The sequence below is a fragment of the Chanodichthys erythropterus genome, chromosome 17 (assembly GCF_024489055.1).
Source record: "Chanodichthys erythropterus isolate Z2021 chromosome 17, ASM2448905v1, whole genome shotgun sequence".
Lineage (NCBI taxonomy): Eukaryota > Metazoa > Chordata > Actinopteri > Cypriniformes > Xenocyprididae > Chanodichthys > Chanodichthys erythropterus.
In genome coordinates this window covers 32,988,693-33,002,664 of record NC_090237.1, presented here as the reverse complement: position 1 = coordinate 33,002,664, position 13,972 = coordinate 32,988,693, and the positions used below count along the sequence as shown (strand labels likewise).

The 13,972-nt window shown below is 47.0% G+C and overlaps 1 protein-coding gene across 9 annotated transcripts in view; it reads right to left on the bottom strand.

The window, feature by feature from the left end:
• mre11a (MRE11 homolog A, double strand break repair nuclease) overlaps positions 1-13,972 on the bottom strand; it is a 200,420-nt gene that overhangs the window by 170,641 nt on the left and 15,807 nt on the right. For all 9 annotated transcript variants that reach the window (XM_067365344.1, XM_067365345.1, XM_067365347.1 and 6 more), the window contains one exon: positions 5,507-5,594. In XM_067365344.1, the coding sequence (XP_067221445.1) occupies positions 5,507-5,594 (88 nt within the window). The remainder of the gene's footprint in view (positions 1-5,506; positions 5,595-13,972) is intronic.

Sequence of the window (13,972 nt, the reverse complement as noted above, 5' to 3'; positions counted from 1 at the left end):
GTATTGAAATGGGCTGTACGTCCGTGCCATTGCACACGGTCCATTTAGAATCTGACCTTATCTCTGGTCCGGTTAGTATCGGTGTGCATTCACAATTGCCTGTAGATGGTGTGAATATGATCCTAGGTAATGATTTGGCTGGAACTAAAGTTTTTCCGTTCCCGATTGTGTCTGGAGAGCCTGATGTTAGCGGTCAAAATGACACACTTGCGCATCTCTCCTCTGTTTTTCCATCGTGCGCAGTGACGCGCGCGCAGAAAAAGAAATTTAGTGATGTACTTGATCTTTCTAGCTCATTCCTGGTTTCATCACCGGAGAATACAGAGTGTAAATTACTTGTTCAGCCGCAGCCGCACCCAGATGATGACCGTGCGAACGAAAGCAACGCTCCCTTGAAAGTAGGTAGGGAACAGTTAATTGCTGCCCAGAAAGGTGACATGACATTGAGTAAATGTGTTAGTGCTGCTAGTGATAAAGCAGGAGTTCTAAAAACGTCGGTAGGTTATTTTTGGGATGATGGTGTACTGATGCGCTGGTGGAAGCCGTCAGACTCTGAACGTGATGGGGCTTTTCAAATTGTCCTTCCTGCCAGCTACAGGATTCAGATAATGAAGTTGGCCCACGAGCATGTTTGCTCGGGACATCTGGGTGTTACAAAAACTTACGACCGTATCGCTAGACACTTTTTCTGGCCCAGCATGAAGTCTTCGGTGTCTGCATTTATTAAATCTTGCCGTGTCTGCCAACTTGCTGGTAAACCAAATCAGGTGGTTCCTCAAGCCCCGCTGCAGCCTATTCCTGTGATGGGAGAACCCTTTGAAAGACTAATACTTGACTGTGTAGGTCCCTTGCCAAAAGCCAAGTCCGGTCACCAGTACATTCTTACAATAATGTGTACAGCTACTCGGTATCCAGAAGCCGTACCCCTGCGTTCTATTACAACGAAAGCGGTGGTTAAAGAATTGATCAAGTTTTGTTCTTTATTTGGTTTACCTAAAATAATTCAAACAGACCGTGGTACAAACTTTACCTCGCACATGTTTGAACAGCTGGTTAAAGAGCTGCGAGTCGAGCATGTACTGTCAACTGCATTTCACCCAGAATTGCAAGGAGCGCTCGAGCGTTTTCACCAGACGCTTAAGTCAATGTTGCACACTTATTGCATCGAAACTGGTAAGGAATGGGTAGATGGCTTACCCCTGTTAATGTTGGCCATAAGGAGTACAGTATAGGAATCGTTGGGTTTCAGCCCTGCTGAACTTGTGTTCGGGCATACAGTCCGGGGACCTTTGAAGTTGATAAGTGAGCAGTTCCTTTCTAAAAATTCTCCCCGCATGCAAGTCTTGCAGTATGTGAATACGTTTCATGAGCATCTCCATAAAGCTTGGGAGGTCGCTAAACGGCATCTTGCGGACTCTCAGTCCAGAATGAAAACGAGATATGACAAAAAGAGCGTTGCTCGCAGTTTTCAACCTGGAGACTCTGTGCTTGTGTTGCTGCCTGCCCCCAATTCTCCTATGCATGCTCGTTTCGCTGGTCCGTACGAAATTGAAAAGAAGCTGAGTGACACTAACTACACTGTTTTAACCCCTGATCGACGGCGCAAAAGCAGAGTCTGCCATGTAAATATGCTAAAAGCGTATGTTACCCGAAATGAGAATGACGTCAGTCCCGTTATTAAGAACATGTCTGTTGTGAATGTTGATCTGCCCTCTAGAAATGTGACTGAGGAAGATGACCTAATTGACAAGGGTGTTCAAGCCACTTGTGGTAGGCTTACGAATTCTGCCATTCTGTCTACTTTGCCGTCTTATCTCTCTTATCTGCCCCATGAACAACGCGATGATATCATTGAGCTGATCAATAGGTATCCAATGCTGTTTAATGATGTTTCCTCAAAAACTAACGTGCTAGTGCATGACATCGATGTGGGTCAAAGCACGCCTATCAAACAGCATGCTTATCGGGTTAACCCACATAAACGTCAAGTGATGAGAGATGAGGTTGACTACTTGGTACGTAATGGTTTTGCAGTAGCCAGTCAGAGCCCATTGAGTTCGCCCTGCATTCTTGTGCCCAAATCTGATGGCTCACTCCGATTCTGTACTGATTTCCGCAAAGTGAATAACGTGACTAAAGCTGACTCTTTTCCACTTCCCAGAATAGAGGACTGTGTCGATCGAGTGGGATCGTCACGCTACGTTACGAAGCTTGACCTTCTAAAAGGATACTGGCAGGTGCCGCTAACACCACGCGCTTCCGAAATCTCTGCCTTTGTGACGCCAGATGCATTCATGCAATATTCTGTGATGGCATTCGGAATGCGCAACGCACCTGCCACGTTCCAAAGGTTGATGCAAATGGTGTTATCTGACGTGCAGAATTGTGAAGTGTACCTTGACGATGTTGTGGTTTATTCTATGTCGTGGGATGACCACTTATACACCCTTGACTTGGTTTTAAAACGCTTGGCTAATGCATCTTTGACACTTAACATTAGCAAGTGTGAGTTTGCCAAGGCTGTGGTTACTTACCTTGGAAAACTAGTGGGACAGGGCCAGGTTAAGCCGGTGAATGCAAAGATTGAAGCCATTGCAGAGTTTCCTTCGCCAACCAATAAACATGAACTACGACGTTTCTTAGGAATGACCGGGTATTACAGAGGGTTTTGCAAGAATTTTGCCTCTGTGGTTGCGCCTCTTACCGATCTCCTGAGAACCGAACAAAAATTTGTGTGGAATAATGAGTGTGAGTCTGCCTTTTGCTCTGCTAAAGATCTGTTGTGCAATGCTCCAATCTTGTCTGCCCCAAACTTTGATTTGCCATTTAGTTTGCAGGTTGACGCAAGTGCCCGCGGTGCCGGTGCAGTGCTTATGCAGACTGATGATACTGGTATCGAACATCCTGTCAGTTACTTCTCCAAGAAGTTTACCAGGTGTCAGCAAAATTATAGTACCATCGAAAAAGAAGCTCTGGCTTTGTTGTTAGCCCTTCAACACTTCGAAGTGTACTTGAGCTCTGGTGATTGTGTTACAGTCTACACCGATCATAATCCGCTAACGTTCCTGTCTCGCATGTCAAACTCCAATCAGCGATTAATGAGGTGGGCACTGATTTTACAGGAGTTCAATCTAGACATACGTTACAAGAAAGGTGCAGAGAACATCATAGCTGACGCACTATCTAGAGCTTACGCTGGTGATGCCTGAATTTTTTTTTTTTTTTTTTTTAGTTCGTATGATGTGACTTCTTACAAATCGGGATTTGTAACTAAGGGTGGGGGTGTTACGTCATGAACGTATTTGTTTTATGTGTATTGTTACATCATAGACGTATTACTCTGTGTTTTGTATACATTTATTGTAATGTATTATGTGTAGTGCACGCTCTCTCTCTCTCGCTCTCTCTCCTTCTCCCTCTCTCTCTCTGGCAGCACCGCTTGATTGAGAGACCAGCTGCGGCAAGTTACGTGGAAGAGCGGGAGCGCTTAAATGCGGGAAACGAGGACTGTGTTGGGAGCTGTGTCGAGTGCGTCGTGAGCTCCACGCGTGTCCTGTCCTCTGTCTCCTGCCCCAGACTGTTAATAATTGTTATGGTGTGACCGATGCTGTTGTTGTCTATGTGTGAGAATTGTTTTCTCCCAGTTGTGTGACGGAGACTTTAAACAACGCCCAGTAAGAACTGCTCTATCTCATCATATACTCTTGTTAAATAACGTTTGTTTCTGTTACCCCTTTATATTACATGCGAAGCTGTAGGTGGGGGGAGCGCCACTTTTACTTTGTGCAATTTGTTTTCTCCTGTTTATGGTTTAGTTGGGGAGTTAGGGAAGTTTGTTGTACTTTTGTTTATATTTAATTCGTAAGGTAAGTCAGCTTCTCTAAACCCTTAGGTAGATTCCCTTTTGTTTGTTGTTTTGGCCTTTGTCCCCCTTCCGAGCAAATGCTTCTGTTCCTTTTTGACTTGTGAGAAGAGAATAAAGAAAAGTTTTCGTTTCAAAACGTGGTAGATTAGGACGGGTCGTAACAATATAAAAAAATATAAAAATCCATGTTCCAATGTCAAATCACAGCATATCTTAACTAATTAACGTCAAGCTATGTAGTTTAATACAAAAGAAACGCTGACACACCAGTAAGAGATAAAATACTGTGTCTGACCCTAGCAACAGATTAACATACATCAATAGGAGGCAATGATGTTAAAAAAAGTGTACAGTAACACTAGCCCTGCAACCTTGTAAAGATACAGTCAGAGACAAACTTTTGGAATACAAAATTTGGTAACTGAGAAGCTTTAAAAACAGCTTTGCCTCTTAGACCTACCATTAATCTCAATGGAAAACCTTCGATCATCAACAAGATATCATCCCTATTTAAATTCCCCAAAAACAGTTTTTATTCATTTCTGCAATTTACACCTATACAAACGGCCACTATCATTACCCCATGCCAGGGTCAGAAATAAACTTTTTTTTATTTTTATTTTTATTTTTTTTATTTTACATTTTATTTATGTATAAGTGCAATTTTTTATGATTATCTGTATTGTTGTTTGTACTTAGCTTTAACCAATTACTTAAGTCAATCAGAACACTATATAGACTGTTACCAATAAAATTTTAGCATTAACAAAAGCCATCTTTATACTACAAAGATGGAACAGAAGCTGCTCCTGAAATAGCATAAATGTTTATTTACAAAGACTGTTTAATGTTACTAAAATTATAAAATTAACAGGACCTCTTTACAGAGTCATTTTTGTCAATTAATGCTCTTGATATCGTAATAATGATTATTAATGTCGATTAATAGATACATAAAATGTTTTTGTGTTTGGGGAAACTAAACGTTATTCTCTGGCTACAAAGATAAAACAATCTTAGAACAAATTCGAAAATGAAGACTTCATTTGATCTTACCAGCATGATGAATAAATTACATTAACTGGAATAAATTGTATATAGAGGGAGCAGAGAACGGGACTGATTGTGAAGCTGTCCATAACTTGGTTGTAGCGCGAGTTTAAGCGCTCTCGCAAACACTCCTGTTAAAATCACAGAAGCTGATGACACTGCGACATGAATCTCTTACATACAATCTGCACTTTGTTGTTTATTATGGGAAAATTTGAGAGTTTCAGTCAGAATTCAGACAGAGCATGCGTACTGAACGAAACTCTTCATTTCAGCGATGATAAATCTGAACGCTTCTGATTGGCCATCTCGCTCAACAGAAACACCCGTGATTGATTATATGCGGCAGTCGGTTGGATCGAAGTATGTTTACGAAGTTTCAAAGTTTGTTTAACCAATATTATCACTTAAACATATATTCTATTACATAAATATTTTGAAACAAATTTCCATGACTTTTCTAAAACGTTCTGGTTTATTTATTTTTCCATAACTTTTCCAGGCCTGGAAATCGCCATTTTCAAATTCCATGACTTTTCCAGTTTTTTCATGACCGTACGAACCATGTAATAAATTGATGTATTCTCTTACCCCCGTTGGGTCATCATGGTTACCATGCACACTGAAGACAGGGATGGAAATGTTGAGATTGTTGTCCAAGTAGTTCACCCATGGAAACCTGTCAAAATAAAGGACATCATGTGTCTGTGGACACTTTTGTATTTCTGTACATTACATTAGGGGAGTATTTTATACTGAACAAACTTTTATCATTCATCAAACTCAAAAATGACAATTTTGATCATTTAATGAGGGTTAAATAGTGATGAAAGCCAAAATATTAAATGTCACAGATAGGGATGGGTATCATTAATGTTTTAATGGTATTACTACTCTTACCGATACTGCTTCGATCCGGTACTTTAACGGTATTCCTATCTGTACTTTTTGTTTTATATATATATATATGAGCTGAATTAACTTTGCTATATATTATATAGTGTCAGGCATTTTTGGTGTTTTATATAAGATACAGTAAAGTAAAACAAACTGACAAATACAATAAAACAAACATACAAATGTAATAAAGTGCTTTCATTTGTTAATGTGTTCAGGTATGTAATATAGGCCTAGCCTATGAAAGAAATCTAAGTAACCAAATGTAAAATAACACTGCATGGTTTTCACTGTATAAATTTAACAGATCAATGCTTATCAAAGCTAACTATATTCAGATAAAGAGCTGTGAGTGATTTTCTCTTTGCATGTTGTTGTTTGATTAACATTGATGGCACAATCGTCAGAAGGTGACTGCTGTCACTTTATGACAATAGACATTAACACACATCGGATTATCTCCCAGCTGTTCATGAACCCTTATGATATAAACTGTGTTCAAGTAGCTAAACACGCTCCAATCCGGTCATTCTAACATATTTTTGTGTGTATTTGATCGTTTTGAACGTGTACCTGAAGCCCAAAGTGTAATTCGTTTGTCTATTTGCGTACTATTTGCGTACTATATCCGTTTTGGAGTGCACGCACATAATTCAGCCTGAGGAGCAGCATCTCTTGCGGGGATTATTGTGCTTTCAACGTTTTAAACCGTTGATAATAATTATCAAACATTTACTGCAGTTTAGCAACAGTAAAGAGTGTATTTTACAACAATCACCGATTGTGCTGATTCTGACGTTAAGTTTGGGTTAATAGTTTTTAATAGTTTTAAATCAGATATCTTCTGTCTGATCCTTGGAAGCCAACATCGAAATCAAAAATAAAATTAGCTTAATATCACAGGCCTAATGGTGACGATGGAGGAGAGAACTAAACAACTAAACATCTGCTTACACTATTAAACAGGGCTTTCATGTGAGCGGCTGTGTGCGCTGTAGCTCCTCTGCGTGAGCGCTCTCTCTCTTCTGGACTGCGAAAGCAAAAATGCATCATAGACAAATGTCCTAATATTATTGCATACAGACACAGCTGGCCACTATGGCGAGATAGAATTTGCAAGATAATGTCTATATAGCAATAATAAATGAACGTGTATTTTCTTCATAATTTCTCCAGTACTGATAGCAGAACCGTTAACGTCAGAGCTTATCGATACACCGGTCTTTCAAAATTTAGCCCCGGGGCCAATATAATACTGGGTTCCGGTACCCATCCCTAGTCACAGATGAATATTTACTGAGTAATCCACTATTTTGTGGGGTTGGGGGGGCAAAGATTGTGAGACTGTGGTGGGTGGACATCTGTTCCTCTAGGGGGGTCGGGGAATCTACCCCCCCGGAGGAAAAAATTGTACATTTTAAATTTAAATGGATAAATCTGGTGCATTCTGAGAGCAAAATTAAGTGACAAGATCAATGAAAAAATTTGTTCTGTTGTAAACAATTTTGTGCTCTAAAAGTAATTTATTTATCGGTGATGGTAGGGCACATTAGTCATGTACACAACATATAGTAGGCTAAATGATTGTTCATAAGTGGTCAAACATGTAGATTATACATTTAAACCATTAAAAATATGTAGCAAAAGAGGTTACTTTTGTTGAATTAAGTTATTAGTGGGAGCCTGTATCTATACATCTGTATTTGTGGAACTAATGGTCACTCTTTGATTTGTTAAACAATCCAGAATGCACTAAACACCACTTCATTATAGAGAAAAAAATAACAATAGAAATATATAATCATAAGCTGACCAATAAATAAATAATAAACTAGGTGAGTAGCCTATATAATTGAGCAGCAAAAAGTATGCTAGCCTAATTCTTAAAAAAAAAAAAAAAAAAAAAAAAAACTTTACTCAGTAATTTTATAAATCCAAATGTTAATAAAAATTTTAAAAATTACTATTTGTATTATGAAATGAAAAAAAAAAAAACGATTTATATTAGATTTATATGTAAAGAATTATATGTATTTATATTAATGATTATAAATAAAGATTAAAAGACGATATTTTCAATGTATTGTGCAGCTTTTTAATGGGGCAACAAGATATGATAGATACGAGAGAACAAAATAGGTTATTAATAATCTTTCAGTGTGCAAAACGTACTCGGTTCCCTGAGATACGGAACGAGTACTGCGTATGGGGAAAGGTCTCCCTTTTTCCCCGCTGCTGAAGCCTTTTTCAATAACGCAGTGTAACTGCACCGTCATTGGTTCACTCATAGACAAGTTGTTGAACCAATGACGGCGCGGCATAGCTGCGCGGCCTATGGCGACAAAGCGCGCGAATATTCCCGCCGAAATGGGCGGGGTTAAGGGCTATATAAGCAGGCGTTTCGCCATAGGATTTCAGTGTCATTCGACTGAAGCGACGACCCTGAGCCGCAGCCTCGTGGCACGGCAAGTATCGCAGTACTCGTTCCGTATCTCAGGGAACCGAGGTTACGTTAGTAACCGAGTACGTTCCCTTTCGATACTTCACTCGTACTGCGTATGGGGAACGAATTCAACCACGCCGTGCCACGGCTGGGAACGATATAGCTTGAAGTTTGGACACCTGAGAGGGGGCCAAAAAGACAAGCGAGAGGGCAAGCCCTTACCGAACCCTTGCGTTACACTTAGAGGAAATTGATTTCCATGATAGCGTGAGGCGGAGCTCATCTGAGGCCGCTAATCACACTGAAAGGACTCGAGCCTGTAAGGTCGGGACATCGAGATGGTAAAACCTGACAAAGGTGGACGGCGAAGACCAGCCGGCCGCCACACAGATGTCTTGGATGGAAACTCCGTTGGACCAAGCCCATGAGGAGGCCATCCCTCTAGTGGAGTGGGCTCTGACTCCTATGGGGCATTCGGCTCCCAGTGAGGAGTAGCACAGCGTAATAGCGTCCACTATCCAACGAGAAATGCGCTGTTTTGAGACCGGAGATCCTTTGGTGTGGCCTCCAAAACAGACAAAGAGCTGATCTGACTGTCTGAAAGACTGCGATCGCTCTATGTAGGTCCTCAATGCCCTGACAGGGCAGAGTAACTCCAGCCCTTGCTCTTCCGTCGAAGGGGGCAGAGCAGAGAGCGAGATGACCTGAGCTCTAAACGGCGTTGAGAGCACCTTAGGGACGTAGCCATGCCTGGGTTTCAGAACGACCTTAGAGTCTCCAGGCCCGAATTCGAGGCATGCAGGGCTCACAGAGAGGGCCTGCAAATCGCCAACACGCTTAACCGAGGCCAGTGCTAACAGCAAGGCGGTTTTTAGCGTCAATGGCCTGAGGTCGACTGAGCCCATTGGTTCAAATGGGGCTCCTTTTAAGGCCCTGAGGACCAAAGACAGGTCCCAGGAGGGAACGGTGAGGGGGCGAGGAGGATTCAATCGCCTAGCGCCCCTCAGGAAACGGATGACAAGTCCGTTTCGTCCCACTGATTGGCCAGCAATAGGAGCATGGAACGCTGCAATGGCTGCTACGTAAACCTTGAGCGTGGAAGGGGTGCGCCCCATTTCCAAGCGTTCTTGGAGGAAAGACAGTATAGAAGATACGTCACTCTCCATTGGGTCTATGTTGCGTGACGAACACCAGTCAGCAAAGACCGACCATTTCTGGTCGTAGAGGCATCTCGTGGACGGCGCTCTAGCCTGAGAAATGGTATTTAGGACGTCCCTGGGGAGGTTAGTAGGCTCCCATCGAGGGACCAGAGGTGCAGAGCCCAGAGCTCCGGCTGTGGGTGCCAGATTGCCCTGTTCGCCTGAGAGAGGAGGTCCCGTCTCAGGGGGATCGGCCACGGGGCTCTCAGAGAGAGCTTGAACAGCTCCGAGGACCAAATCTGGTTCCTCCAGAGCGGGGCCACTAGAAGGACTCTGTGTTGGTCTTCTCTGATGCGCCTGATGACCTGAGGGATCAGGGCGATCGGAGGAAAAGCGTAAAGGAGCGTGCTGGGCCATGAATGGGCCAGAGCGTCGACCTCCTTCGAGAAAAATGTTGGGCAATGAGAGTTGTCTTCTGAGGCGAAGAGGTCTATCTTTGCCTTCCCGAAGAGCTCCCAAATCCTGAGGACAACCTGGGGATGGAGCGTCCACTCGTCGGAGGGGACGTTGCTCCGTGACAGCATATCTGCACCCAGATTGTTCCTGCCAGGAACATGAGTCGCTCTGAGCGACTGAAGCCTCGGAAGAGCCCATTCCAGTAGACGTTTCGCCAGAGCGCATAAGCGGCTGGACGAGAGACCGCCCTGGTGGTTTAAATATGACACCACTGTCATACTGTCCGATTGGACTAGAACGTGACGCCCTGTCAAATGAGCCTGAAAGAACTGAAGGGCCTTCATCACTGCTAGCATCTCTAGACAGTTGATGTGCAGAAGGCTTTCCTCTTGGCTCCATGAGCCGAAGGCAGGTCTGCCGTCGCACACAGCGCCCCAACCCGAGTTGGAGGCGTCTGTTGCTAGCACCGTCCTTCGTGAGACCGCCTGTAAGGGCACTCCGCGCTTGAACCATACAGGGTTCGTCCAAGGTTTCAGGGCTAGAAGACAGGCCTGATTGACCTTGAGGCGAAGGCGGCCGTGCCGCCAAGCGCTGGGAGGAACCCGGAACTTCAACCAGTACTGAAGAGGCCGCATCCGAAGAAGGCCGAGCTGTAGTACCGGAGAGGCGGAAGCCATTAGCCCTAGCAGCCTCTGAAAAAACTTCAGAGGGAGGCAGGCTCTGTTCTTGACTGAGGCTGTGAGCTGCTGAATCGTCAGAGCGCGCTCTGGCGAGACTACTGCCGTCATATGGACTGAGTCGAAAACTGCTCCCAGAAACGATATTCGTTGAGTGGGGCACAGCAAGCTCTTGGTTGCGTTGACCCTGAGACCCAGGCATTGTAAATGGCTGAGGAGCACGGATCTGTGGTGTTCCAGCTCGACTCGCGAACGGGCTAGAATGAGCCAGTCGTCGAGATAATTCAGGACTCGGATTCCCGCCTGTCTGAGAGGGGAAAGTGCCGCGTCCATGCACTTGGTGAAAGTGCGAGGAGCCAGAGACAGCCCGAAGGGCAGGATCGTATATTGGTATGCCACTCCCTCGTATGCGAATCTCAAGAATCGTCTGTGACGAGGGGCTATCTGGATGTGAAAATACGCATCCTTCAGGTCCAGCGAGCAGAACCAGTCCTCGGGGCAGATGTGCGCGAGGATCTGTTTCAGTGTCAGCATTTTGAACTTCCGTCTCATGAGGGAATGATTCAAAAGTCTGAGATCCAGGATGGGTCTGAGACCACCATCTTTCTTGGGGACCAGAAAATAGCGGCTGTAGAAGCCTGACTCGCTTTCCGCGGGGGGAACTATTTCCACAGCTCCTTTTCTTAGCAACGTCATGACTTCAGCTCGGAGGACATGGGCGTCGTCCGGATTGACCAAAGTTTGAAGCACCCCGCCGAAGCGAGGGGGCCGGCGTGCAAACTGGAGCGAGTAACCCTGAGTTACGATCCCCATGACCCAATCTGACACATCGGGGATGGCCTGCCAAGCCTCGGCCCGAGTGGCAAGGGGTTGAATGATATCGTGTGACAGACCGCCGCTGAGGGGGTTGTACACCGAGAGTAGCGGAAGAGGAAATTTGCTCCCTTTTAGATGATATAAAAATTTGTTCGCCGTGAAAACGGCGTTTGGAGTGGGCGCAACAGTTGTGGGCCCAGTTGTCACTTGAAACATGTTTCCCACGCCCGGATTTAAACGAGGCGGAGGGGAAAATGTTCGTGGGAGCTTTTGGGGTGGTCCGGTCGCGACGGGACGATTCCCCATCCTCTTCCTTCCTGGCAGATCAGGATGACTTCTGAGGCACCGGGTCCAGCACAATCTTGGGCCGGGGTCCCTGGCGTCTCGGGAAGGGATGGCGCTTGGCAGAGCGCGAGCGCTGGCGTTGCTCCTTAGGTGGCGCTGACTGCGGTGCTGCAGGTGGAGCGGGCTTGTGCTGCTGAGCCGACGCAGTCCTGGGGCGGCTGGAAGCAGAGCTGGAGCGCTTGGGCAGGAAATGTCTCATGGCCTGAGACGATTTCTGTGCCGCTGTGAAGCGTTCAGTGAAGCCATCCACTGCAGGGCCGAAGAGACCAGAGGGAGAGACCGGGGCGTCTAAGAAGGCCGTCTTGTCATTGTCCTTGATCTCCGTCAAGTTAAGCCACAGGTGGCGCTCCAACACTACTAGGCTGGCCATGGAACGGCCGATGGCCTGAGCCGTAGCCTTCGTGGCTCGCAGGGCAAGGTCAGTAGCGCTGCGAAGGTCCTTGAAAGCCGGCGCGTCAATCCCAGACTCGTCCAGAGAGCGGAGGAGTTTGGCCTGGAAGACTTGGAATATGGCCATGGAGTGTAGCGCAGAAGCGGCCTGTCCTGCCGAAGTGTAAGCTCGACCAGCTAAGGTAGAAGTAGTTCGGCAGGGCTTGGAAGGGAGTGACCTCTTAGCTTTCCATCCCACAGCCGCGGGAGGGCAGAGGTGAGCAGCCACTGCTTCGTCAAGGGGTGGCAGGTGCTCGTATCCCTTTTCCTCGGCGCCGTCGACGGCAGTGAGGGCGGAGCGGTGCGTGGTATGAAGGCGGGCGGAGTACGGAGCGCGCCACGACTTCGTCAGCTCCTCGTGGACCTCGGGAAAAAAGGGCGCTGCTCGCTGGCGAGGGGCTTGGCGGCGGCCAGGCAGGAACCACTCGTCAAGGCGACTGCGCGACGGCTCCTCAGGTGGGGCCCAGTCGAGGTCCAGCTCTTGTAAGGCTCTGGATAGGATGCGGAAGAGCTCGGCATCCATGCCCTGGCCATGTTCAATGGGCTCCAAGGGAGGCGGGGGGGCGGGATCGTCCGATTCGCCAGCCCACACTTCTGCTTCGGAAGCCGCAAGAGACATGGAGTCGTCCTGCTCGTCGTCTGTTCCACCGAATGAGACGAGGTCACTTGCTTCCGCAGAGGGACGCTGCTCAGGCCGAGAGAACAGGACGGGAGAGGGTTCCCTCGGAGGAGAGGGCGAGGCACGCGGGAGCTGGGCCGGCGTGAGCTCGCCTATCTCCTGGCGCTGGGTGGCTCTGCCCCGCTGTCTCTTCCTAGCCGGCTCGCGGGAGGAAGGAGACGGGAGGGCGCGAGCGGCGAGATCACCCTCTGTGAAGAAGGCGACCCGCGAGCGCAGGGAACTGAGACTCATGCACTCGCAGTGCGGGCATGAGTCCCCAGCGAGCGCGCCGTCTGCATGGGGCTTGCCCAGGCAAGCGACGCACTCGCTGTGACCATCACCGTCGTGCAGGGGGGCCCTGCACGTGCCACACGAGTGGCGGGGCATCTGAGAAGACGCCGTTGCCGTGAAAACGGCACTTGGGTGGCTCTTTTAGAGCAGCGAGGGCCGCGGAAGCTCTAGAAGCGGTGAAAACCGCTGAAATTCGCTCTTTTAGAGCGGCGTTAAGCCGCGGTGAAGCTCTCAAGACGGCGCGCCGGATGGCGGCAGGGGACACACAGGAAGCGGCCGGGAGCGGGAAGCGGGAGGCGGCGACTCGGCGACGGCGCTGACGCTGCAGTCGGAGAGGGCGCCGGCGCTGTCCTCAGTCCGGCGAGTCCAGGCGAGTCCGCTGCGGGAGCCTCTTCAGACGGCGGCGAGAGCAGTCAGGAAGGCGGCGAGCTTCTCGGCTTCAGGCGGAGATCAGCGAGGAGATGATGAGGTCGTCGCTGAAGGAGAAAACACTGAAATCCTATGGCGAAACGCCTGCTTATATAGCCCTTAACCCCGCCCATTTCGGCGGGAATATTCGCGCGCTTTGTCGCCATAGGCCGCGCAGCTATGCCGCGCCGTCATTGGTTCAACAACTTGTCTATGAGTGAACCAATGACGGTGCAGTTACACTGCGTTATTGAAAAAGGCTTCAGCAGCGGAGAAAAAGGGAGACCTTTCCCCATACGCAGTACGAGTGAAGTATCGAAAGGGAACCATGATATGAAACGCTTCAATACAGCAGCAAAAAACCGCTAATGAGCATCCCGGGTGCAGAATGATGTGCTTGAAGCAATATGAAGTTACAACTCGCAGTTGTGCTGCGCATTGAAAAGTTCACGGCACAAAGAGAATTCCTGTGTATATTTGCATCTAACAGTTTATTAA